Genomic DNA, 26,520 nt, shown 5'->3' on the forward strand with positions numbered 1-26,520 from the left:
CAGATGATACCAGACTACTCAGGATAGTAAAAACCCAAACAGGCTCCAGAAGGATCCCAAAAAGGTGGGTAAATGGGCAACAAAATGACAAATGATGTTCAATGTAAGTGAAATGTTATATGCATGGTTGCGGGGGGGAGGGACATAATCGTGCAGGTATTTATAAAAAAATATCGATATGCTGCTTTTAGCCGGCAATGGGAGGGGAAGGAAGCCATGCTTCTGCTTTCTCCCCGAGACCGCAAACATCGAAGCAGCAGCAACGTAAGTTTTTGCAGGCCTGGATCAAGTAATAATTTACAATGGGACCGACGATCAGCTGTTCTGGGATTGGGGGGGGGGGGGAGGGCTGCCCGTGTCGACCTAAAAGGGTGGGAAGCAACTTTCGGCAGCAGGCAGGAGCGCGCCGGCCTCCCGCGCTCCAGGCGCAGAGGCGGGAGCGCGCCTCCGCCGGCCGCCCGCCCGTCCGGGCGGGGTGTGGCTATGACGACGGAGTTCCGGGGAGTCTCTTCCCCGGCGCGCCCCCTGGCGGCCAAGTCCGTCCGTTGATTCTGCTCCGTCTCAGCCCAGCCCAGCTCAGGGCCCCGCCGCCAGTTTAACTGCAGTCGCGACGACGGCGCCCAGCGCTCCAAGCCTTGCCTTGTTGCTGCTGCCGACGACGACGACTCCTCCTGCTCGGCCGCCGCTGCCCTTCCGCGAGTTAAGTCGGAGCCCCGTGCGCGCGCAAGGGCCTCATTTCCTCCCACTTACGACGCCGTCGCAGCCGCCGCCGCCGCCATGGACATGAAGAAGCGGATCCACTTGGAGCTGCGGAACAGGACTCCGCCGGATGTAAGCATGGGCGGGAAGCCGGCGACCACCGCCGAAACCACCCACTTTCCTGGGGCTAGGGAGGGGAAAGAGAGGGTGCAACCGGTTCGGGGGTGGGGGGGGAGGGGAGCTCGGTTCGGGTGTGAGGTGAGGGGAATGGCGGATAAAAGGGAGAGAGAGCGGAGGTCGCTCGGCCTGAGGGAGGCGGGAAGAGCAGAAGCGGGCGCGTGTGTTGTCGGGGGAGAGCGGCGGGCGGGCGGGCGGCTGGCTGAGGAGAAGGGCTCCGCGCGGCCGCCATGTTGTTCCGCCGCTGCGTCCGTGTGAGGGGAGAGAGCGTGGGCTGCCTGCGGAGAGGCGGTTGGTGCCTCTCTCTCTCGCGTGCGCGCGACGGCCCCGCCGCGTCCGTCGCCTTCTTCTTAGCCAGTGCGCGCGCCCTTCTTCTCCCCCCCCCCCACAGCGTCCCTCTTAAACGGGCAACAGCTGCATTAAAAAACAAAAAACGGAAGGCCGAGCGAGTGAGCGCGCTTCCTCCGCGTTCGCTTCTTTTGGCGCGCGCGCGCGCACGCTGAGGCCTGGTCGCTCGCTCCGTCTCCCGCCTTCCCCCTTTAAACGGGCGACCGGGGAGGGGGTTAGGGAGGGAGCGCGCGCGCGCGCTCTCGCTCGCCCGCGTTTCTTTTTCCGCCTCCCTTCATGGGAGCCGCCGCTCATCTTCCCGCCAAAAACTTGCTTCCCTTCCCTCCCCCCCCCCCCCCCCCCGCGCGGCAGCACCGCACTTTCCTCTCACAAATAAGAATAATACTGTAATAATAACCTTAAAGGCGCCACCAATCCGAAGGGAAGCGCTTCTTCGGGGGCCGCTGATTTGAAGCAGGAGTGTGTTTTTTAGTTTAAAATAGAGAGTTATATCTCGCGTTCCGGGTTTTAAAAGCCTTCCAAACAAACAAAAAAGCATATTCGAAAATCTTTCAATGCGAGTGGAATGGGTTTTAAAGGGGCGATAGGGGGTGCCGTGAGCGCTTGAAAACTGGGGGGAGCAGCACTTTTTCTAGGACCGAAAACACACCTGCACACCAGGTAACAGTGATGGTGCCTGGGGAACGTACTAAGTGTGTGCCTGTCTCGTTGGAAAGCCCTTTGCGGTATTGGGTAACTCAGCCAGATGGGCAGAGTGTAAATAATAACATTATTATTATTTATTATTACTATGGTTAGAGTGGCAGACATTTGTGCGTTACAGTACTGTAATGGCACAACCACACGTTCTTGGGTGGTAAATCAAGGTTTTCCACCTTGCAGAGTTATGGCTCTCTGTATGCTAATATTCCCACAGGGCAAGAAGGATTTAAGGGGGGAAAGTAAGCTTGGTGTAGCAGAGTTCATGCCAAGGAAACCTTGATTTTCTTTATTTCTGTGGCACTAGGGTCACACTAAAGGCCTAGGAGAAAGACCAGAAAAAGTGAGAGTTGCAATGCATTTCTTCTTGCCGTATTGATTTACCTTAGTAGGGTGGTGGGGAGGTCTACAATTTTTCACTGGCCTTCCTAGCCTTCCTATGGCTGCTGGGCTCTTCTCACCTGCCAGCTGGAGGGGAGGGAAGCACCTCCAGAAGAATTACCAAAGGAGTCTCCCCCAACCTTCCCTATGGGAAAGGCAGAATGGGAGCATTCCAGCTTCAGCCAGTGCTCTGAAAAGAGATTCCAGTGTCTCTCTCCCCAGCAGCAGCTGCAGAGGGACTCTGAGCCTCATTGCCAAGTACCATCCTCTCTCTCTCTATTCACCTCTGTCTCCTGTGGGAAAGAGAGGCAAAGAGTGTGCTTCCAACTCTTTCCTTGTTTTCCTTCCAGTCTTGGGAGCCGGGGATAGGTCAGGGACCGCAATGATGGTACTGGGGTGATCGCCATCCACCCAGTAGCGTAGCGTGGGTTGTCAGCACCCGGGGCAAGGCAAATAATTTGCGCCCCCTAACCCATGGATTTGCGCCCCCTAACCTGTGGATTTGCGCCCCCTAACCCGTGGATTTGCGCCCCCTAACCCCCAGATGTTGCGGCCAGCCCCCCCTGCACCCCCCACGCTATGCCACTGCATCCACCTCTGCAATTGGAAGGAAGGGGTTTTTTTTTACTTGTCCTTGCTTTGCAGCAGGATGCTCCATTTGCCATGATGTGTTTAATAATCACCGCCTGTGCGTATTTAAAGCATCATACATGTATACAGTACCTAAGGAAATATGAAGTAGGACTGTACTGTATCTTCTGTGTAGAGGGTGGGCATGGCCAGATAAGTGCATTTCACAAAAGGTGATCTTTGAAAGCTACAACTTTGAAAGAAAACAAGTAGTTTGAACCAACAGAGCAGTAAAACAGGAGGGTGCTTCTTGGCAGATACTGCACAATTTAACCACTGCTTGTTACTCTATAGCACACATCAGGGCCATTTGAAAGCAGTTGTCTCCTTCCTGGTGAACAGTAATCTAACATGGGTAGCCATCTGTCATCTGCGATCTAGTTAAGATTCCTGCATTGCAGGGGGTTGGACCAGATGACCATTGGGAGACCTTCCAACTCTACAGTTCTATAATTCTATGATTTTGCTTGTCCTTAGATTTGTGCATGAGTCACTTCTTGAGTGTCTGTTATGTATGGACTCTGCATAGCTGAATGTTGATGAGACGCTGCTATGCCCCCTGTGAAGTTCTTAATGACATGTTCTGTTTTGAATTGTGAAAAGATTTGCCAGTGAAGGACCCCTCATTTTATTTTGGCCTCCATTCTCTATTAACTGTTGCATTTTGTCACAGGAGAGTTTTGCATACACATTAATATTCATGCAAGTACACAAATTCAGCAGGTAGTAATTGGAACACTTAATTTTACAAGGTGGTTGATGATCTGAATCATCATGGTTTTAGTGCCAATGGATACTTCCTGTTGCACTTTCTGATGTATAACATTATTGTTACAGAAACTGACACCTGGGAGTGCCTTAATCTTGTAGTGCCAACAATATTTTGCCAATAACTCAGTCCGGTTATTAGATCATGGATAGGCAAACTAAGGCCCGGGAGCTGGATCCGCCCCAATCACCTTCTAAATCTGGCTTGCGGACGGTCCGGGAATCAGCGTGTTTTTACATGAGTAGAATGTGTTCTTTTGTTTAAAATGCATCTCTGGGTTATTTGTGGGGCATAGGAATTCGTTCATATTTTTTCTCTCCAAAATATAGTCCGGCCCCCCACAAGATCTGAGGGACAGTGGACCAGCCCTCTGCTGAAAAAGTTTGCTGACCCCCCTGTATTAGATGTTGCGCATCAGCCAGGAAAGGTTAAAAACAGTTGAATAGCTGCACTGATTGAGGAAGGATTTTTTCCGTAATAGTTCGAACTACAAGATCTTCATGCACCTGATTGTTCAGGTGTCTAATTAGATGCCTAGGAATAGCTAGGAAACAACATAGATATTGGACACTGATATTATGTGTTCCCTCATCAACATACTGGTCAGTTGACCTCTTCTGCACCAGATATATTTTCCAAACACACAAACAGCAGCCCTATTTAGAGTCCATTTAATACTCGCTAAAGCAGGAGTGGGGAACCTGTGGCCCTTCTTTGACTTTTAGCCATACCTGGCATGGGCTAGTGGGAGTTGGAGGCCCTCAGCACCTGGAAGGCCAGAGGTATCTATCCCTACTGTAAAGAGAGAATGTATTAGAACAATATATTTGGTGAAAGTTACATCAGTGTAATTGTAACGACAGTCTGAATGCGGAGGGAGAAGTGGAGAGAAGGCTAACTAGTGCCGCCACCTTGGCTAAGATGACGGAATTCTGCCAAAGGGATTTGATAAGAAATAAATAAAAAGTCCTTCAAGCTGCGTAAATAACTTTATTGGAACTTCAAAAAGTAAGATATTCCTCACAATGGAAAGAGAATGAATGATCTGTATTGATACAGTGGAACCTCGTTTTTTGAGCGCCTCAGAAGCTGAATGCTTCGAATGCCGAAAACCCAGAAGTAATTGCTTCCAAGGCGTGTTCCTCCATTTCTTCAATGGAGTTTGCCGACCACCCACTGATCCTCAGTTTTCACACATTTCGGAAGTTGAACAGTCTTCCAGAACAGATTACGTTCGAAAACCAAGGTGCCACTGTATTACTATGCAGGTGTTGCTCTTTTAATTATTTATAAACTGGAGAAATAGACCAACATTTAAAATTCTTTACAAGTGACTGCTCATATAAAATTGTCACATATATAGCTGAATATATTTTTGGTAGACGTTGAGTACAAAGTTCAAATTAATATATGTTTATTGAGGGTCATTAGTAAAGGGCAAGCCACTCTCTCCCTGTTGGCGTATATCAGGGCTTTTTCCTTTGTGGTAAAATACATGCCATGTTATCCCTAAACTTTTAAAAAAACACTTTTTAGGAAACTAATCATGAGTATCTGATGTGAAATCTCGTAAATGACTTAACAGTTTGTAATGAGCTGGTATGCATTTGATACAGTCATATTAAGGAAAATAATTAGCACTGGATCTGCTGCTTGATCAGGCTTGTGAAACTGTCAAAGAAGAAGAGGCACTTGTTTTAGATTCATTAAAATTCTTCAGCTGGAAAAAGGAATTTAAGATAAACTGCTCTTTGCTATCTGTTACAACAGATGATGGTAATAGTACTGCTAATTTTGAAATTATATTGAAATGAAGTCATGACTTACTTGCATTATGATAATGGTAAAAATAGCAAACTAATTTTATATGCATTTTTTTTTATGGCTTGAATTCTTAGGTTTGTAGAATTGTAGAATTATCTGACTTGATGCATGTATTCTGCTCCGATACCAGACAGCCCTTAAAAATATGTCTTCCCTCTGCCCCTCGGCCTCTCCTTTTGGGTGGGACCAGGTCTGCCATGAGCAGATAAACTCCCCAGCACACCCTCTTGTTTTGGGCATGTTTGCTCACTTTCCACATGTAGTGAATGATTGGAGACTGTAGTTAGTGGTGTATGTCTTGCTTCTGGTCAAATCCTCTGCTAGGCTAGAATGGGGGCATTCATCTGCCTGAATTACAGTGTATTTTAACTCTATCAGTATGAAATCTAAAACAGAGATTCCTAGAGCTGCTTACATTTCACGCCAGCAGTTATCTTAATTTTTGCTTTTCATATATTTTTATCACAATGAAGTTAAGGCAGGTTTCATAACGAGAAGCCTCTTTGGGTTGGTTTCATGCAGATATTCTATTTAGGTCTTTGACTATTGTACTGAAACACTTGAGGTTTGAAAATACAAACCCTGTACTTTGCATAGACTTCAAATGCTAAAGGTCCTCTCACATGATTGATATATGATAGCTGTTTGTTACTCTTCCCACCCTTTGTCTCTTGCTGTGTTAACATTTAGACCAGAGCTTTCTGAATTGTGTGCTGTAGCACGTTAGTGTGTCGGCTGCAGTGTGTGGGTGTGTCACACTCCTCCTGGGGCTGGAAAGGGGTTAACCTCCGGTTTGCTAAGAAAACTAAATTACTATGTCACGAAATGGTACATGTCTAAAAAGTGTGTCACCAACATGAAAGGTTTGGGAAATTCTGGTTTAGATTGTAAGTTGTTTGGGCAGGGATGTTAGACTTAAAACTTCCATCAGCTCCATCGGTCAGATGTGATGGGATTAGTAGCCCAGCAGTACTTGGAGGGCCACAGGGTTCTCACCCCTGTGCAGTTCTAAAAAGTGCTATTGATAATATGTAACAATAAATACTATTTAACTTTTCAGAGAGGCACACAAACCTGGTGTGATAGCATACTTAGAAATGAAACCTTCTGCCTATTCTTTTCTGTTATCTTTTTCCCCTTTGCGTTGTGATGCTTTATATTTAGCACAGTGGCACTATTATCCCTTTGTAGCTTTTCTCCCTGGTCCGTTAGTGTTCTTTTCTCAGCAGTATCTGATTACTCCCTTTGTATTGTGACGACATCCCCACCCTGAAGATACCCCATTGCATTGCACTTAATTTGGGGGAAAGCTTATGGTATCCACCAGCAAGTGAATTTGATTGAGGTATTCTTGAAACATGTCTGCATTGAAATTTTCTATACTTTTGAGTCAGTCCTGTAATGCTGTTCTTGCAGCGTAAGAGAAGCTTCTCTGCAAAACATAGTCAGTGGTGTAGAGAATTCTATGCCGACAACATTTTCAGAGTGGTTCAAAGTACTTTGCTTGTGGTGGCTTCGTTTAAATTCTGAAAACCCTCCAGTGCTTAGGTGTCATTTGGAAGAAATGAAAGTTCTATTAATTTGGAGTGGGTTCTAGTAGGCAGGGATAGAAAGGGATGTTTAATCACAGTTACATGGGGTTTTGCAGCTGATGAATTGTTAACTTGCAACAAACAGTTAGGTTTACGTAGTTTGTAAATCAAAATAATTGCATAGCCGCAGACTTCCCTGTATGTACATGTGGGATATTTTTATCAGATGCAGTTCTGTGCACTGTTACTTGCTGTTGTTTTTAAATAAATTGTACTTCTTTGTTTGTCACTTCAGGTCCAAGAGCTTGTTCTTGACAACTGCAGATCAAATGAAGGCAAAATTGAGGGGCTGTCAGGAGAGTTTATCAACTTGGAGTTTCTTAGTTTAATAAACGTTGGACTGACATCTGTCTTGAATCTCCCTAAACTCCCAAAGTTGAAAAAGGTAAGCCCTGGGTGGGAGATGATTGGGTTTTCATATCTGCACAGTGTTGCTAATTCCCATTTCTATAAATGATCTTAATATGGCTACAAATCAAATGGCTTTTTTTCTCCTTTGCTTTCTAAAACGTAATCATAGATTTAGATATATGCTGAGATCCTGTGACACTGACACATACCTCTTTCAGCCCACAGTCCTTTGTCTCGGGTGTTTTTCTAGACCCAACTCTTGTTTTGGGGCTCAGTATGGACAAATACATAATTGGGCAGGGAGGGGGAAAGGAGCAGATTGCAAAAGGAGTCCTAATGAGAGCAGTACTGGAAAAATGAATGAAGTGGATCCAAACTCACTTTTAAAATCATTTTGGAGGAAGATAGCAAAGAGGAAGAGATGAAGCAGAAATTGTTACTGTACCTGTTGCTGGCGTTGTGGATCTTGATTAAGATTTGGAGAGTTCAGTGGCAAAAGCGCATTGCCGTTGCAATCTGCCTTTCGGAATGGTGGCTGTCTATGGAGGCGTGGTTGGGCAAGTTGTGGTGGTACCCGTGGGTCACAGTGTTGCTGTGGGTATCAAATATTTGTACTTGATGGCACTTCTTCCTTTCCCTTCCTCACCCCCCCCCCCGCAAAAAAAGACCCAGAGCTGTGGCGGGATGAGTTGCCTGCAAAATACTTGTTGCAATGGGACCTGTAAGTCAGAGGAGCAGAACTACATACTGCATCATGGTTAGGAGCCAGAGGTGTGAAGATAGCATATTGTAGCTCATTGAAATAGCAGAAATAGGGAAAGGCTTTAATTTTGTCTTGTCCTCCCAAGCTTCTTGGCTACTCCACTATTAAGAGATTAATTACTTTGCATTGTAATTTTGTAGAGGAATGTTATGAAAAGGGTTTGTTTGGGAATAGTGATGTGGACTTTCCATAATTTTTTCCCAGTCTCCCAAAACAATTGGGATTTGATCTAGCATGTTTGACTTCTATTAGTTTCTTAACGTAAATATGACATATTCATTTTATGTGCTCTATAAATATCTCAAAACATTTTTCCAAAAGTACGTGCACTGAGATATTTTGAATAGGGAGAAAATCAGTAAAATACACAATGTGGTTAAATGTTATGTTCCAAGTCTTACCTGAAAATTACTTTTTATGATAATAAGTCTAAATATTTTATGACATAATTCAACAGCATACACTTATATGTTTAAATGTTAAGCGGGGAAGGAAGGCACTGAAAACTGTTACCACAGAAGTGTGTCACAAAAGGTAGAGTAAGTTTAGAAGGGAGAAGAAATCAAATGAGTTTTAGAACTTAGTGTTGCATGTAGCAAAATCTTGATACCCGTTTTTCCATTAGAAGAGTTCAGTTTCAGGAGAGGTATCTGTAGCATAGAATTTGGTCCTTAGTTCTTTCCCTCCCAATATTTATTCAAATAGCTCACCCTTCAGCAGAGCTGAAAATACCTATTTGGAGATGCTAGTATGTATGTGGAACTCTGCAAAGGGGAGAGTGATTTGGAGCAGGAAAGTGGTAGGTAGGTTTTTGGTACCAAATTCTGCTCCTGAAACTATTTTTCCTCAATGAATGCAGTCATTTGACTTTTAAGAGTATTTGCATGTAAAGCGTAGTAAAGCGTGAGAAACAATTTAAGGACGTGCTTATAAATGGCTGAGATCTGAGGGCAGGCTTGTTTCACAAGCATTCCCATATTATGCTGGTGGTGCAAGTTGTACATTAGGTTCTTTTATCAGATAATGGATTGATACACCATAAAGATCAAAGTCCACTTAAATCTGCATTGGGTACTTGTACCTGCTTGTTTTATTTGTATCATTTCCACCTACCCTCCTAAATTTTATTCAGCCCTTATCTCTTAGGTAATTTGGGTGAAACTAAGATTTTAGCTAGCTCTGAAATACATAGTCAGCTTCCATATTATATGTCTAATTGGCAGATTTTCCAAGATTTCTGAAGCCATCCCATAAAATGTTGAAGTTAGCCCGTTGCACCCAAGAACCTTAACTATAATCAGAACTTCCTTCATAAGGATTCCATATAAGCACAAAACTCAGTGGGTTGGATCCAGAGAAAATTGAGTGGAGCTCCAAGCTCACAGCAGTGTTTTTCTGGCTTTCTTGCTCCCTGTGCCCCTGAAAAGCTACTCCTGAGAGTCCAAGGACCATCTGGGATACCATGGGAGGGGGCATTGGACAGTAGTAGCAGGATGGGAACCAGGAGGCATTTGGTGAGCTTCCCTTGGCAAGTAGAAGTGCTTTTTTGCTCATGCAAGACATCTCTGGATCCCAGCTGACCTGGGATTAAAAGAATACATAAAATACATTGTATGGGGGGATTTAAAATGTGGGTAAAGTAAGTAGTAATTGGCTTCTTGTTGCCATGATGATTTCACTTCCATGACTGCTACTCAACATCCCTCTTACACACTTAACTAATTTTTCTACCAACCTACCTCTAATAAGCAGGGGGAAATAGTGTATATTAAACCTATATGCAAATATATTTCTTGCAAGGAAACACTACGTTTTCTTGGTATGTGGTGTGGAACACACACACGTGTGTTAGTTGCTCCTGTTGATAGAGCATATTTAGAATGAGAGGTATTGAACAACTAACATTTTCATAAAGGAATGTAGCTGAATTGGGATCCTCTCTGTTTTTTTAAAGAAAAATGTCAAGATGGGAGACAATAATCTCAGTCTAGACCAGGATTCCAGTTCAGGAATGTGCTGCTAGGGAAGCCAACATTTTTTGTTTGCTTGTTGGAGCTTACATGCAAGCAAAATGGGCATGCTAACTAAAATACACGTAGAGTAGAAAGAATGAGAATAGGGCCTTTCACAGTTGCTTCACGAGTAAAATATTTTGTTGTTAAGGAAGTTGTCTCTGTGTATATGTGCAAGACTGATAGTGTTAAATGGCTACCACATATAAAGTTAAAATGTGAATTTTAAAAATTAGCATGGTTGGCCATCATCTTAAATCTTGACCCCCAAAACTAAATTGCACATTTCGATTTCAAACTTAGTGCCCCCCAGGTAGTCAACTGTAGAAACGCTGATTTGGAAAAAGCAAGTTCATTGACCTCATGGAATTAAGTACTGTACAAGGATTGTTCGTTATGGCAGTTCCCTAATTCAGCTTTACATTAATTCAGCAATCTTGTTGCCCGCTTAAATAGCACCTTGTTCAGATTCTCTCATGACAACATACCAGTACTGTGGGTATGGTCCAGCTAAAAGTTAAGGAGCTGTAAGTCCTATTGATTTCAGTGATGACTGAGGATTAAGATAAATTTAAGAGCCGTTGGACTTAATCTCAGGAAAGTGGGTATAGGATTGGAGCCTAAATGCCAAATTACATGGCAAGTGGTGCTGCTCCTTGTCCCCTGTGTTGCAGAGGCTTTATTTCCCTCCACTAGAAGTCAGGTATTTAGAGTTTCTGGTCCCATGCTGTGAAACATTCTTCAAGCAGAGATTTGGCAGGGATTCTTGCTTTTCATTTTCAAGTGTCTCTTGAAGACATCTATTTATATAGACAGGCATATGCAACTATTGAATGGTATTTTTTTTAAATCAGCCAGTCATTTTAATACTCCTCTACTTTTAAAATGTTTTTTTTTTATTGCATATACTGTGTACACCACTAGATTGTATTTTATGAATTGGTGGTATATAAGTACTTTTATAAATGAATAATACCATGCTATAGCAACCTAAACATTTAGCTGCCATCCTAAACACATAGTAATGAGTAAGACCCATTGAACCGTGGGTCTTACATCCCAGTAGATATGCATAGGATTACATTGTTGGTACCTTTTATTTATTTGCAGGAGAAACAGAATAATTGTATAGAATGTATTTTACTGCACCAACTCCGATAACTTTCATTCATTTCAGCATTTCAATCTGTTCAGGCTTTTTCATCTGATGTATGCTTTGGAGCAAAGTGATTTTTTAAAAAAGAAGAGGCTGTTATGTAACCATGTTTGACCATGAGGCTTCTCTTAAGAAAATGGCTGAGCAACAGAGCTGTATTTGTGTTAGGGGTAATCATCAAAAACCTAGGTCAGCAATTTTGTTAGCCTTGGAAAAACATAGGGCCCATTTACTCTACAGACTTAGCCTAGAATACTATGTTCACACTTACCTGGGAGTAATTATGATTGAACTTAATAGGACTTGCATAGGATTGCACAGGTAAAACTGTGTTCATAATCCTTCCCACTTCGCAGTCAGCCTTGGGAACTGAAGTCCTTGAAAGGGAAAGGAACTTCTAACAAAGAATTTCTAGCACCCCATTAAAGTTCAGTTTCTGGGATTCACTAGAAACCATGACAACTAAACTGGTAGAAAAGCATTGGTAATGTATATTATACCCATAGCTGATAGTATATGTTTCATGCTGTGAAAGACTGGAGCCATTAGGACAGACATGGGGAATTTGCCCCCCAGTTTGCTCTTTCCAAACCATGCCCCCTCCCCATCCCACAGTGAACAGCTCATGCAGGAAGAGATCTTGAAGTCAAACTGAACGAGGGAAAATACATATATATGTTTTGGCCTCACCCTCTTTGGATATGCAACCATTTCCTCCCTGCCCCCCCCCCCCAAGGAAATTCAGCCCTTGGGGCAAGGGGAGGTTTCCAACTGTGCATGCAGTGATGTAGCAACCTCTTCCTGATGTAAGCTAACGTGGTGTAATTGGGAATATTTACCACAGCATTGCACTGCAACTCAGTGAGCACAAATTTCTAGCTTCTATTGCCAGGTATATTTATGAATGTTTTTTGTTGGGGCAAGCATAAATTTAAGTATTGATCTGGATAAATATTATTTGAATCTCAGCCTTGTGGATGTTTTGCTTTTAACTGCACTGTTGCTGATATGTTCAGTATTTTGCCTTTTGTGGTTCCTGTTGCAGCTTGAACTCAGTGACAACCGAATTTCTGGAGGTCTTGATGTATTAGCAGAAAAACTTCCAAACCTCACACATCTAAACCTCAGTGGAAACAAGCTGAAGGATATCAGTACCTTGGAGCCATTGGTATGTTCTTAATGGGTTAAAAAAATCTTATGCCTCTCTGGGGTTTAAATGCAGAGATTATCATTCAAAAGAGGGCCTTTCCCCCCAAAAGGCAGTCTACAGTTTGATACTAACATAGATGCCTTGCTTAGTTCATTTTTCTGGGCACTAAGTAAATGTAAGACCAAATCAAGACACATGAAGCAAGCAATATACCTCTTATAACATTTCATAGCTGATGCTCTAGTTCTCAAACATACTGGCCCCAAACATACTGACCCTAATCCAGCTTTAGTAATGAGCAACAAGTAAGCCCCTGGATGGGGATATGCCTCCCCATCTGCTTCAAAAGATGTATCTAGCAAGGTCAGCAGAGGCCAAATGAACATTTCAATGTGTGTGCATTTTCCAGATTCAAATCTACATCAGCTACATAGGCAGAAGCCAAGTTAGCATTTATATCTTAAGCCTGTATCCCATTACATGTTTTCATGTTAACCTTTTTACTTTATTGGTTTCAGTCAAATTAGACTCCTCTTTCTGTGTCTGGCAGATTTTGATTTTATATCTGATTTGTCCATAAAAATGCATGTTATCAGAACATTTAATTCCATACTTCAGCCATGATGATGTGCAGTCAGAATTCTAAACTCAGTTGCTACAAATCCACTTGCCACCTATCCTGTTTGGCAGAATGAGTTAAAATAGGAATCGTGTGTTGCCTGTTGTGCAGCATAACTTCATTGTTGTCAAACATGGAACATATTGACTGGAAATTATGACAAAAACTCATATTCTGTTTGTTGTACCTTGTTTCTTCAAGGATTTCCTAAAATCACTAGTCAAGTAAGTTGTATTAATCTATAAATTATGTTAATAGTATCAAGTCAAATTAGAAGTTGATTTGCTTTTATTCCAGATAGTAGATTCATTTTTCTGCTTAGTACCTGTTTGCTAATGATATCATAACTCAAGCAAGCGTCTTAATTTCACCATGCAAAAATGGAATATTTAAAGGCAGTTCATATGGTGTCTAGAATCAAAGCAGCAATGCTTACCTTAGACTGTACTACTTTAGCATGCAGGTGGCAGATGATGTTGCTGAACATTGTTTATTTTATATGAAGGAAGTCCAAAAAGTTTTACCAATTTATTTACTGATTTTTTAAAAGACTGCGGTGATCATCTGGTCTAACCCCTTGCAATGCAAGAATCTTTCACTCAACATGGGGCTTGAACCCACAACCCTGAGGTTTATTTTTGTTTGAATTAATTTTTCAAAGGAGCACCTTTTATGAGGTGATTCATGAGTTACAATTGTCTCCAGGTGAATTTCCAGTCATCTGAGTTTCTGGTTCATTGCACGGAGAGGAACTTGTAGATGTAGAGTGTAGTAATGATACTTAATAACATTATATAGAGCTTTAAAATGCTCAAAGTGCTTCACATATATTCCTCAGTTACTGTGTATCTTTACAAGATTTTTATAAAGTAGATCAAGATTAAACCCCTATTGCAGGTGGAGTTCAAAATAGTGTACCAAACAAGGAAAGAGTTGATTCCACCCATGTAAGATCCAATGTGATTAGGCCAAAATATCCCCCCATTTCGAAGATAACTAGATAACTGCTTCAGCTAGTTGTTCAGTATTTCCCTCACAAAAGTATTAGGATGAAGCACCTGAAAATAAACTTCCATGTTACCAAGTTTTAGGCAGAGCCTTGACAAACATGCCTTCCCCGTCCCCCCAATTATCCAGTGGTTGCTTCTTGTCCATGCAATAATAGCTTGACTTGTTTGCAATTTTAGAAAAAATTGGACTCTCTGAAGAGCCTTGACCTGTTCAACTGCGAGGTAACAAACTTAAATGACTACCGAGAGAGTGTCTTCAAGCTGCTTCCTCAGCTCACCTACCTGGATGGATATGATCAGGAAGATAAAGAAGCCTCTGACTCAGATTGTGAAGTAGATGGCGTTGATGAGGAAGACGAGGAAGGTGAAGAAGGTGAGGACAGGCATTGTTACTTTTGGGTGGAGAATGTCCAATTCTTAGCGATGGTCTCCAACCTAAAAATTGCACTTGCCTCATTTTCGTCTAGAATTTGAATTGCAGAAGGACTGGTGCTGAGTTAAGATGGCACATTATATACTCATATCCTTCTGAAATGTGCTGGCACCATAACTCAGACAAAAAATGCTATAGCCACCTCTTAAGACTTTCCTTAAGTCACATTGCAAGGAAATGGTGTGTTGTTTTTAGTATGCGTACATCTTTAAAAGATAGATACTTCCACTCCAGAAATGTAACTGGATCTTCTCATGTTACAGATGTAAACTTATTTCTGCAATCATAGAAGAAGTTACTCCTTTGTTATGTCTTCAGGAGTCTGGTGATAGTTCACAAATTGCTGCAATAGCCTTGCACTCACAAAATCTGCAGGCTCTTTTTAGATTAGAGTATCTTGTGTACTGCTTAGCATACAACCTACACTAAGAGTGTGAGAGACTAGATGCTAAATTCTAGTAGCTTATTAATGTATTTGAAGTGTTGGTGGGTATTAACACTGCCTCGTGAGCCACTCTCATGTACCAAGTACCAGTTGCTGTTGGGTTAGCAGTAGAAAGAGCCACAGTTGGAATGAGTGTTGCATTGTGGTGCTGCCACAGATACATATTCTTTTCTTTAGTCACAGCTTCAAAAGAGCTGTTTGTTACTCTTGCTCTCTTGCGACTGAATTACAGTGGAACCTTGGGTTGCGAACATGATCATGTAGGAGGCACGTTCGCAACCTGCAGCCCTGTGTCTGCTCACGCGCGTGACACGATTCAGCGCTTATGTGCAAAGCGTGATTAAGTGCTTCTGCGCATGCGCGAGTGCCGAAACCCAGAAGTAACCCGGTACTTCCAGGTTTGGTGTGGTCCGTAACCCGAAAATGCGCAACCCACAGCGTTCACAATCTGAGGTATGACTGTACTTCCGATGATTAATGAGTAATTTGAGGTAGGGAGCTGGGAAAGAACCTTTCTGTTTCTCTGTTATTTACAATCATTTATCAGTAGCAAGTGGGACACGGTGGTGCTGTGGGTAAAACCTCAGTGCCTAGGACCTGCCGATCACATGGTCGGCGGTTCGAATCCCCGCGGCGGGGTGCGCTCCCATCGTTCGGTCCCAGCGCCTGCCAACCTAGCAGTTCGAAAGCACCCCCGGGTGCAAGTAGATAAATAGGGACCGCTTACCATCGGGAAGGTAAAAGGCGTTCCGTGTGCTGCGCTGGCTCGCCAGATGCAGCTTGTCACGCTGGCCACGTGACCCGGAAGTGTCTGCGGACAGCGCTGGCTCCCGGCCTATAGAGTGAGATGAGCGCACAACCCTAGAGTCTGGCAAGACTGGCCCGTATGGGCAGGGGTACCTTTACCTTTACCTTATCAGTAGCAATTCAGGCAGTTTGACCATACAGTCACTTGCACTGGAGGGCTTGCAACCCAGGAAGGCTGGCATGAAGGCTCTGACTGTTTCTATGCAGTGTTGAATTGGTTGCAGTCAGTTATGTTGGATCTTGCTGGCATTACTTTTTTCATTTATAGTCATTATCAGATCGTTTCCCATCAGATTTGTTTTGTGCTTGAAAGCTTCTTTGAGAAATTAAAGGGGCTTACCAGAGCACTTCTGCAGTGTCCTGGTCCACACTTAAAAGTAATCCATCAGTTTGTTTGGCCTAACTGATTTTTTTAGATGTCCGAACCCTGCCCAGGGTTTCTGACAACAAACCACGGTCTGATGCCATGATTTGTTGTTGGCTTACAAATTGTGGGCTGTTTTAACTTTGACTTGGTGTTGGCACACAAACATGGCAGCTTTGCTTAGCCATGACTTATTTGCCTACTTTGCCCAAAATACTCATCAAGCTGCAGAGTCATAAGGCACAAGTGGCTGAAAAACGAGACTGTGTGCAAGGCTAGGCAGTTCTTGCTTGCGCTTTTCCCGAAGAAGACCTCCCTCCTAACTTTGCCTGGCAACAGATTCCTTTCCTGATCCCACTACTCCACAAAAAGTCCTCTCTTGCGAGCCAGATGGCTTCACTTCACAGCTGCTGCTGTTCCAGGAGAGGGAAATTTAAATGGACTGCAGTCCACCTAGCTAAAATGAAATATAAAGGAATAAATGGGAAAGCAGCAAAACAAACAGTATGCTACAACATATTTAAGATTCTTAACTAAAAGGTTAAAAAAAAAGAGCAACTGGAACAGCAGTTTAAGACATGCAAAACATCTAAAACACTTCTTTTTTGGGGGGCGGGCGGAAGGCATGACCTTTTCAAACAACACTGTCCTGCCCTTTGCAATAGCCTCATGCAGCTTAAAACTTCACAGTAATTAGCACCTTTAAAGGCAACATCCTCACTGAAGAGATGTTTCAGAGGACAATCTCCATGGCACCACAATGGCTTCTAAAGAAGTTTGACAGATTCATGGAGGTTAAGGCCATCAGTGCACTTAGGTCCTGCTTTCAGGCTTGTCATCAGCCTGGCCACTGTGAGAACAGGGTGCTAGACTAGATGGGCAATTGGTCTGATCCAGCAGGCTGCTCTTTTGAACTCTCAGCAGTAAAGATAAAGGGGCCCCTGACCATTGGGTCCAGTCGTGACCGACTTTGGGGTTGCAGCGCTCATCTCACTTTACTGGCCGAGGGAGCCGGCGTACAGCTTCTGGGTCATGTGGCCAGCATGACTAAGCTGCTTCTGGTGAACCAGAGCAGCGCACAGAAACGCTGTTTACCTTCCCGCCAGAGCGGTACCTATTTATCTACTTGCACTTTGACGTGCTTTCGAACTGCTAGGTTGGCAGGAGCAGGGACCGAGCAACGGGAGCTCACCCGGTTGTGGGGATTTGAACTGATGACCTTCTGGTTGGCAAGTCCTAGGCTCTGTGGTTTAACCCGCAGCGCCACCCATGTCCCTTGAAGTCTCAGTACTTTTGACTAAAAACCAGGAGGCCAAACAGGAGGTGTTGGTGTTTAAAAGTTGAAGTTGAAGGGAGAGGAGATGGTATGGATCAGCCCATTCTGAGAGCAGCTGGGGAAATCTCATTGTGTTCATGCAGCTAACAATGGTAAAGGCGTTGGTGGTGAGGTGAGGTAATGTTGGTGTTAAGGCACCACAAAGAACAGTATATCAGGCAGGCAATGAGGAATAGGTGGGGGATAGAACAAACCAAGCTTCAACTATGGTTTGTTTGGTCATCTGTGGGGCAGCTCGTTGTTTCTTAAATATACCATGCCTTCGTGTTGCTGTGATGAATGAGGCCAGTGTATATTGAGTATATCCACTTACCTAGTTGGGAATTCTGTTTGTTCGGGTATTCTTGTTATTTGTTAGTCTCCTAATTATGATTTTTATTAAATTTGTTGATCACTGCAGTGTTTAGCCACCATACAGTACAAAGTTTAAACAATACAGTAGGTATGTTAAGACAGTTATAAACTTTCCTAACTTTGAGAAAAATGCAGGTTAACTATAAGGAAAGTTACAGAAACCATTTCTTTCTCAGAAGGTGAGGAAGAAGATGAAGAAGAGGAGGAAGATGGTGAGGAGGAGGAGTTTGATGAGGAAGATGAGGAAGAAGAAGGAGAAGACGAGGAAGACGAAGTCAGCGGAGAGGTTAGTTAAAAGTATTTCCTGCTTTTATGCTTTCTGTGTTGAAACCTGAGAGGCTTATCTGCCAAGTAGCAAAAAGAGTAACTGGATCTGCCTTCCTGCTTGCTTGGAGGTGAAATTGCTGAGTGATGTTTGAGCGGCGTCCTTACATATGACCTGGCAAAGGCAGCTGGAACAGTGAGCGGGCCTCCCACTACCAGAATAACGGAAATAATGAAACCTTCTATTCTGAATTACCCAATTTATGTTCTGTCATTGGTCTGCCTCTGCGTGTTGCACACTGTCTGGCTGTTGCTTGGTTGCAAGCTTCAGCCAAGGTGACATTAAAGAGACTTGGCTGCAGCCATGCATCACTGCTTCTATGCTGATGTCATCCAGTGTCTTTCGTTACCCAGCAGAGATTGAGAATACCTCCTTCCAGGAGGTATCATGCAAATGGGACGAAAAGTGCTACTCTTTCAGTTGCAAACATGCTTATATTTTCAGGAGGAAGAGTTTGGACGTGATGGGGAAGAGGAGGAGGAGGACGAGGAAGAAGAGGAGGATGAAGGTATGCTCAAAGTTTCAAACCAATTCCTTAATTATATAAATCTCCAGGATGACAGGATATGGATGTGAGTGGGATGAAGAGGACAAGGATAGACGGTGACAGAAAATATTTTAGATGCTTAGCCCAGCCCATCCAAAATATTGTGCTAAGTAAAGCGTTCCATTTTAGATGGGAAGTGCAAGTAAAGACAGCAAGGATGTGTGGCTCTAGATTTTCCCCCTATTGCTTTGGTTGTTGGGGTGCAAGCCTTGGTGGCTGTGGCCAGCCAGTGGCCTCCAAACCCTTAAAGGTGGGAGGTACTTGGTCCTTGTTGAACTTCCTTCAACTGAGTGAGTGAGCCACTGTGCTAGTAAATTACTGAAATGCTAGAATTGGAGGCTTTGCTGGAGCCCAGAATAAGTTTATGGGATAATACCGTTGTACCGCTGCCCTTTTATCAGATGATGAAATGTATTTTTTCCTCTGGTCGTTGTACAGATGAAGAAGACAGTGGGAAAGGTGAAAAGAGAAAAAGAGAAGCAGATGACGAAGGGGATGAAGAAGATGACTAAGGCCTTCTGTGTCCCCAAAGGACTGTTCAGTATTGCTTGGGCCACCCCTTGGATGATCTGTGACTTGAGGAGCACTTGAGGCACATTGTAGTTGTCTAAACAAGCCCCCTCCCCCCTCGGGTGCAGCACTCAAAGAGCCAAAGAGTCGGCCTTTCCTGTGACATTCCACATACCCTGCAGCTGATCTCCTCCAGGTGGTTACAGATCTAGCCCTCTTGGGCTAGCACCTTCACTTATCCCCTTGGGGTTCCCAGGCCTTCATCTCCCACTGTTGCCATAGCAAGAAGAACGAGTGTGATGGGTCAGTCCTGGTTGTCAGGGGCTACACACTACCCACTGACTGTAGTCCCTTTTTTACTTTCTGTGCAAAAAGGCTTTGTAAATAGAGTCCTGATGTTTTGGGGACTGTTCTTCATGCTTTGCTTTCCCTGCCTTCCTTTTCCTTTTCTAAGCTGTTGGATATTTTTTACATTAGGATGTTTTATGCAACAACAGAAAAGTATTTTTAAGAACTTGAAATGAAATAAACGTTATTTGGTAAACTAATCTTGCAAAGTTGTTATGTTCAGACTTAATCTGAAATTCTGTGGCCTTCTCATTTCTCTAAAACCACATTATGGGCAGGGTTGTGTATACTCTGCATTAATTTTTTAAAAAATTTGTACCAGCAGAAGCTAGATTCCTTGACCCATGTAAATTCCTTGGTTTACATAATTTATTCTGCTTCTGCTAGTCAAGGAGATGAACAATGAATTACGTGGGATATTGAAGCCATAACCACTAGAAATCTTCAGACCTTACAAGGATTTTAGCCACAGATTAAAAAACCCACCTTATTAAGGATGGACTTTTTAAAAACGAAAACTAAGATTTTCAGGTTGCTGATTTCCATGGTCGATACCAAATTTTGTGGTTTTTGTGTGTGTGCTCGTAGTAAACTGTAGAATACACCCAGTGCTGAAGACAAGCCTTTGTTATTTAGACACCCTTTATTCTTAAATTGCACTTGGTCTTTTACACCCACTTTGCAAATAATATTGCCCTAAATCTCTGAACCACAATAATACATTTTGAAAAAAGATAGGATTGGTTCTTAGATTGGTATCTTTTGTCCACAAAGTTCCATACCCATGTGCAAAATCTTTAAAAGAAGATGTATTTACACTGTGTGCATGTGCTCACATATGCTCAGATTGTAATGCATATACCAGCAAGCCACCCCATCTTTTACCTCTTGTCATGTTTTACACGGACAAAAATACGTCGTATGGCCAGGGCACTCTTGCATTACAAAATACAGTGATCTGTGTACATGATTAATGATGCAGTACGGTACACACTTACGTGGCAATAAATCCCATTAATCTCAATGGGGCTTATTTCTCTGTATACACGCATATAGGATTGCAGAACATGCAACATGGAAATGAGCTCTTACAGCTCAATCCTATACATTTCTACGCAGAAGTTCCACTGAGTTCAGTGGGGCTTACTCTCAGGTAAGTAGGTATGGAATTACAGCCTAGTCATAGAAAATGCATATAATGGAAGTGAACTTGACCTTTAAATAGGCTGAAAGCTGTTAATTGGAGCTTTTGATATCCTTCCTTCTCATGTAGTGAGGCATTCTAACATGACCTTGCCTCCAATTTCAGATTGAATTAAATGCAGAAAATGGCTGGGATCCACCTGTATTTCCCCCAGCTTCTCCAAATGTGTCCCAGAGAGTTCGCCAACCCCACACAGCATGTTGTGGCGGGGCTGCAAGGGTGTGAGGAGTAGAAATCTTTGTTTCTGCTCAGACACAATTGGATGTGTGGCTCTTTCATGTCATTCTGTTCTGAAGTCAACTGTATCAAAGAGTTGAAAGGGATCCCGTGGCTAAGGGACAAAAATAAATCTGGAATTATGTCTCTTTGGAACCAATGCTCATATTTATATGCTGTTGGTAGTGATAGATCCAGCAACAGTAAATAAAGGAGTGAGACTCTTTTTCCCAGGATATGTATATGCTGAAAATCATATTCCAAATCAAAAGCTGCATTCTGTAACCTGTATAAACTATGCAAATTTATGCAGTTTTGTGTAGACATTTTTGGTTTTGCAAGTAACGGAGGGGCAAGGAGCTTTCTGCAGTGCACTGAAACTTCACCTACTGACCATGGGAAATACTTCGCTACACCTCTGGGAGATGAGATTCTGTAGGCACCTGTAGTTTCAAAACATAATCTGTGGGCACTAGGCCTAATAGCCGGTCTCTTTTTGCTTTTAATTGAAAGCTGAGGTTCTCAGGAAGCAGAATTCTGTGCCCGGTGTCACATTCTGTGCACCTCTGGAATTGTAGAGACTCCTTGGTTACAGTATATTACAGGAGCTAGTGATATACTAGAGCACATATATATATGTTGGGTACCAGCCAATTTAAGAAAAGAGGTGCTTGTGAACAGAAAATTACTACTCCATTTTGAGTTTCTTTTTAAGTTAGGTGGATATCTTCCAACCAAGGATAGTGGTTCCTGGTTCGATAGCTCCTGGGGCTACATGTATGTGTAGAAGAGAAAAACCTGAAACAATGTGTTTTTTTAATTGGCTGTTTTGACAGGGTGGGAGGAGACAAACCAGATTTCCTACTCTTCTTTCTCAAAGAGGTATTTGATGGGATTCCAGCCCAAGTGGGTGGGAAACCTTCTATGTAAAATTATTTGTGCATATGATTCCCCATCTTGCTGTGCCTACATGGACAGGCAGCTTGTCAGTCATTTAAGAATAAAGTGTGTGTTTCTCATATTGTTGATGTGCCACAGATTAACTTGCACTGATACGCATGGTCGGTAGCACTAGTAAAAACTGTAGTAGGCTACTAGCTTTTTGTGGACTTGGTTGCATGGCTGGCATGGAATCTAACTGGAACAGAGTGGTACATTCAGATATTTGCTTTGGTTTAAGGATTGAATCCCATTGAATCCACTTTCTTACTGAAACCAATCAGCTGTTAAGAGTGTTTAACTTTGGCTGGATCATTCCTTGTGCAATTGTGACCAGTCAAGTATCTTTCAGGTATGCCCCCCCAACTGTATTCTAAATGATTTGCTTCCTTTTAAATGAAGATAACAAAATACTGAAGAATACTGTCAATCATTAAATATAGTTAGGCACTGTTTAATAAAGCGTAACCAGTTTGCTATTACTGTATAGATATTTTCTTTTCATTTCTCTCCCTCCAACATACATGAGTAAAGCGTTGCTTTAAAATGTACCATCTCCAAGGTTTACATAGAACAGAGAAGTGATACGTTAAAAAATAACTTTCAAGTGCTGAATTATTCATTTTCTGAAAGGTTACCAGTAAACATAATGCAGTAATTTTTTTTCAAGTAGATTTAGGATTGAGGAATCCCCTTGATAAATGGCTAACATTGCTGTCTGTTGATCAGATAAAATGCATAAAAACAAGCAAAAAATCATTTAAAGGTACACTTTAAAAATGCGTTTTGAAACTTAACTTTCCCTTTGCCTTAGCTGACTACTACTATAAATAATTTATTCTGCATTGTAAACAAGGAAAGAGAGCAATCCCACAAATTGCAGGGCGTGGTAGCCAGCATTAGTCATAATCAGAGTGGACCCACTGGAATTAATTGACTTGTCCATTGATATGAATGAGTCTACCCTAAGTATGACTAACAATCATTTTTCTCCATCCTGATTGGGACTATCTGCACATGTATCCATAGCTGGAGGTATTAGAGCCTGTGCCAACGGATTCTGCGTGGATGGTGCCCTGGTCCCATCCCTGTTAAAAATAAATGCCGGATCCCTGCTCGTCAGTTGTTTGGGATAAGGGAACAGGAACCCGGATTCAGTCCCCCTTGTCAACCAGCAAAAAGGCTACACAGCAGTCTCATGCTGTTGGACTGCAACAATAAACTGTTAGCAACAGCTAGATAAAACTGATCACTCGGCTTTTTTTAGGGGCAGTGGGCAGGAGAGAGAAAATCTCTGAGATTAGCAGTAGAGGGTGGATATCCCCATTGTGAACATAATGGCTAGTCACATTTGGGAGAGACAACATGATCTAGACTGTCCAATGGACAGTCAACATGACTATTAAAAGTTCCTAATAGATCACGGCCCTCTGGAATAAAGTGTGGAGACACTAGTTTTTAAAAGGATTGGATAAAAGTCCACGAGCGATGGGTATAAAATACTCTTTAATATTCAGAGGTCAGTTTAAAAGTGCAAAAGCTTGGTATCCAAGTAAGGTTGAGTTTCGTACAGGTTTCATGATGCCTCTTGCACTGTTCTGACCACCAGAGTAGCAAAGCCACAATTAATACAGCTTTTCTGGGCTTGTAGCACTTCAGACTGAAATGGAGGAATCGCCTGAATGCGCTCCCTACGTAAGCATATGCACATAGAAAAGGCATTATGGCCAAGAGAAAGCTAGGCTAGATTCTTGATATGATAACTTTGTATACACAGGAACTATCCAACCCTCTTCCCAATAACCTGAATAGTGCAATCCAGGCAAAACTGCACTGTTGCTTCTATAGGTAGGATATGAGAGGCGTTACTCCTAACAAGCACTGGCAGATCGAATGCTAAGGTTAAAAAATTTATAAAAAGCAAGATGGGGAGAGGCATGCCTGGGCACAGTTTTATCAAGCCATTGGGGATTGCTGCAATTAAAAGCAGGCCTTTGGAGTGATTTTTGAACTGGTAATTATTGGTCTTTCTGAGAAGCTATGCGGAAAGTGAATGAAGGGGAAAAATCTAGCTCAAGATAGAAGAATGTGAGCACTGTAGGCCCAGCCTTACTTAACCTCGACATCAGAGGTGTTACAGACACCCGACTTGGGTGTGCTCCTTGCTCTCACTCCTGAACAACTCTTGAGTTTTCCCGAACTAGCCAGGGCAATGGGGGGTTTATGATTTTATTATGAGCAAGGCTGCTTGCGTTTCTTCAAGCCCCAGGTCCTGACATCGCAGGAACCCAAGCATTTTTTTGTTTTTCAGCAACAGGTCTTAACTTTCAGGACTTGGGGAGAAGTGCTTTAAAGATATCCCGCCAGAAGACTCATCCCTTCGCTGTCCCAGGGCTTCACAGTCTTTGGATATTTCTGGTGGTCAGCCCCGAGACCAGGAAGGAGAATTACGCGGATGGCAGTGCTTTGCATAGACTTGTGTGGGAATCAGCAGGCAATGGAAGATCAGGCAAAGCATTGGTCGTAGGTATTGGAGCAGAAGATGGGAAACGGTTTGAGAGAAGAGCCTTGTGATTTTTCAAAAGCGTAGTCCTAGAAACAGGCTCTGAACCAGATGAAATGGGGAAGGACGGAATATTCTATAAAATGAGCTGGAAATTGGATGTCTGAACTCCTTTCTGGACACTGCCCTGCAATGTCCCATGTTAATTCTGGCAACAAAATTCCGTGGAAAAGTGACAGAGGGAAGAAGGAACTAGTGGAAGGTTGGGTTTGAGGCAACTGGAAGGAAGCCAATTCAGAGAATCGGTCCTCAGTCTATTGTTGGCTTAAGGCATGAAGTGATTCTGGGGAAATATTATGGGTGAAGTTGAAAGATGACTGGGTATAGACAGGAGCTGGAGATATGCTCTGGTTACGACATGGTCTGCCTCACAAGGCTCAACAATGAAACGTCCCTTTCAAAAGCTTGGCTTTTGAAATTTGTTCCCCTTTATAACCAAACAAACCTACATTCCTGATTTTGCCTTTACTGATTACAGACTTTGCTCCTCACCTCTTGAGTGCAACCATATTTGCAAAGGAAAACCCATAAAACTAAGGGAAGCGGATGACTTAGACATGCCCCCCCCCCCAAAACCATCATCGACCACAAGAGAGACAAAAGTAATTCAGTGTAGAAACAGCCTGCTCTGTTCAGCTCCGGGGAGGAACAGGGAAGAGTCCTGAGCCACTTCGCCTTCATGTTGCAACGGGTCATTGCTGGACAGCCTGGACGAGTCAAAACCACCCCAAGGCCAAGCTCAGATGGGCACTGGGGACTTGGAAGATGCCCTCGCTGCTCCTCAATGAAGTACCAGGCACACACAGGCACAAGGCAGCTGATGGAGCCTCTGCCTTCACACTGAGACTTCCCAGAGTGACTCGGGGCCACTTTCAAACCAGTTCGTTCTCTGGTTTGAAGAAGGCGGCTAGTAAACAAAGCACCCGTAAGAATCCCAGCGGCCTCTGGCTTCCAGAAAATGGGCACTTGAGGCAGGCAATGAGTTGCCTATAAGATCTCAAGTCCTCCTGATCCAAAATCTCCCCGCAGTAGTACTTGGAGGCAACCACAGTCCTGGAGTCTGAACCGCCTTCCAAAGGCTGCCAAGCGACGTCCCGTCAGAACCTGCCAGAATCCATGCGAAGGTTTTTAATCTCCAGCTCCAGCTGTTTGATCTGCACGTCCCGCTGAATCGTCAGTTCGCGGAGCCTCCGGATTTCTTCCTGCTGCCGGTAAAACATCTGCAGCAGCTGGAAAGCAGAGGTTTCACAAGTCACTATGCTATCTATATCCACCACGATTTTTTTTAGCGTTTGATGTCTATTTGAACTGTATAGATCAGCGGTGGCCAAACTCGTGACTCTGGTAAGACATTTTAAGAGGCCCTGGCAGCCCCAAAGGTGAGTGCAGCTGCTAAATAATAATAATAATAATAATAATAATAATAATAATAATAATAATAATAATACCCTGCCCATCTGACCGGGTTGTCGCAGCTTGTGCAGTGCTGAGCAAGCCACAGCCATTGAGAGCAAGACATTGAGTGCTCCAGAAACAGGAAGGAACGCTCTGATATTTCCCAAGTGCTGGTGAAACATCCTTTTCTGTTTCCAGGGTACCCTGACCTGCTCCTAATGGTGGTGGGTTGTTTAGCTGTAGCCGTGCCAAAACTGATCCCAAGGCTATGATGGGAGAGGTTTCATCTCTCAAGACGAATGCCTCGGAAGACGAAAAACTTGCAAGACAAAAGAGTTTTTCATTTTCTGAGCTGCTTCGCAAGACGGATTTCCCTATGGGCTTGCTTCGCAAGACGAAACGTCTTGCGCCTTTTTTTTTTAAACCGCCAATGCATTCCTATGGGAAACCGTCAATACACATTGGTGCTTCGCAAGACGAAAAAACTTGTAGAACGAGAAAACTTGCAGAACGAATTAATTTCGTCTTGCGGGGCACCACTGTATATAAGAGGC

The 26,520-nt window shown here is 43.3% G+C and overlaps 2 protein-coding genes across 4 annotated transcripts in view; one reads left to right on the forward strand and one right to left on the reverse strand.

The window, feature by feature from the left end:
- Window positions 1-398: 398 nt before the first annotated feature.
- On the forward strand, window positions 399-19,849 carry ANP32B (acidic nuclear phosphoprotein 32 family member B). 2 transcript variants are annotated; one of them, XM_083420678.1, is made up of 7 exons: window positions 399-831; window positions 7,355-7,504; window positions 12,447-12,569; window positions 14,358-14,553; window positions 18,096-18,205; window positions 18,689-18,752; window positions 19,230-19,849. In XM_083420678.1, exons 1-7 carry the CDS (start codon window positions 778-780, stop codon window positions 19,301-19,303), a joined length of 771 nt encoding a protein of 256 aa, XP_083276804.1. In that variant the 5' UTR covers window positions 399-777; the 3' UTR covers window positions 19,304-19,849. The 2 variants fall into 2 exon arrangements, with proteins under 2 accessions (XP_083276804.1, XP_083276805.1); XM_083420679.1 differs by having other exon boundaries at window positions 18,099-18,205.
- A 2,592-nt stretch (window positions 19,850-22,441) lies between these two features.
- Window positions 22,442-26,520, reverse strand: part of CORO2A (coronin 2A) — a 66,428-nt gene continuing 62,349 nt past the window's right edge. For both annotated transcript variants that reach the window (XM_083420174.1, XM_083420175.1), the window contains exon 12: window positions 22,442-25,800. In XM_083420174.1, coding sequence (XP_083276300.1) covers window positions 25,669-25,800 — 132 coding nt within the window. In that variant the 3' untranslated portion in view covers window positions 22,442-25,668. The remainder of the gene's footprint in view (window positions 25,801-26,520) is intronic.

This window comes from Podarcis tiliguerta (assembly GCF_965153285.1).
Source record: "Podarcis tiliguerta genome assembly, chromosome: 17".
Lineage (NCBI taxonomy): Eukaryota > Metazoa > Chordata > Lepidosauria > Squamata > Lacertidae > Podarcis > Podarcis tiliguerta.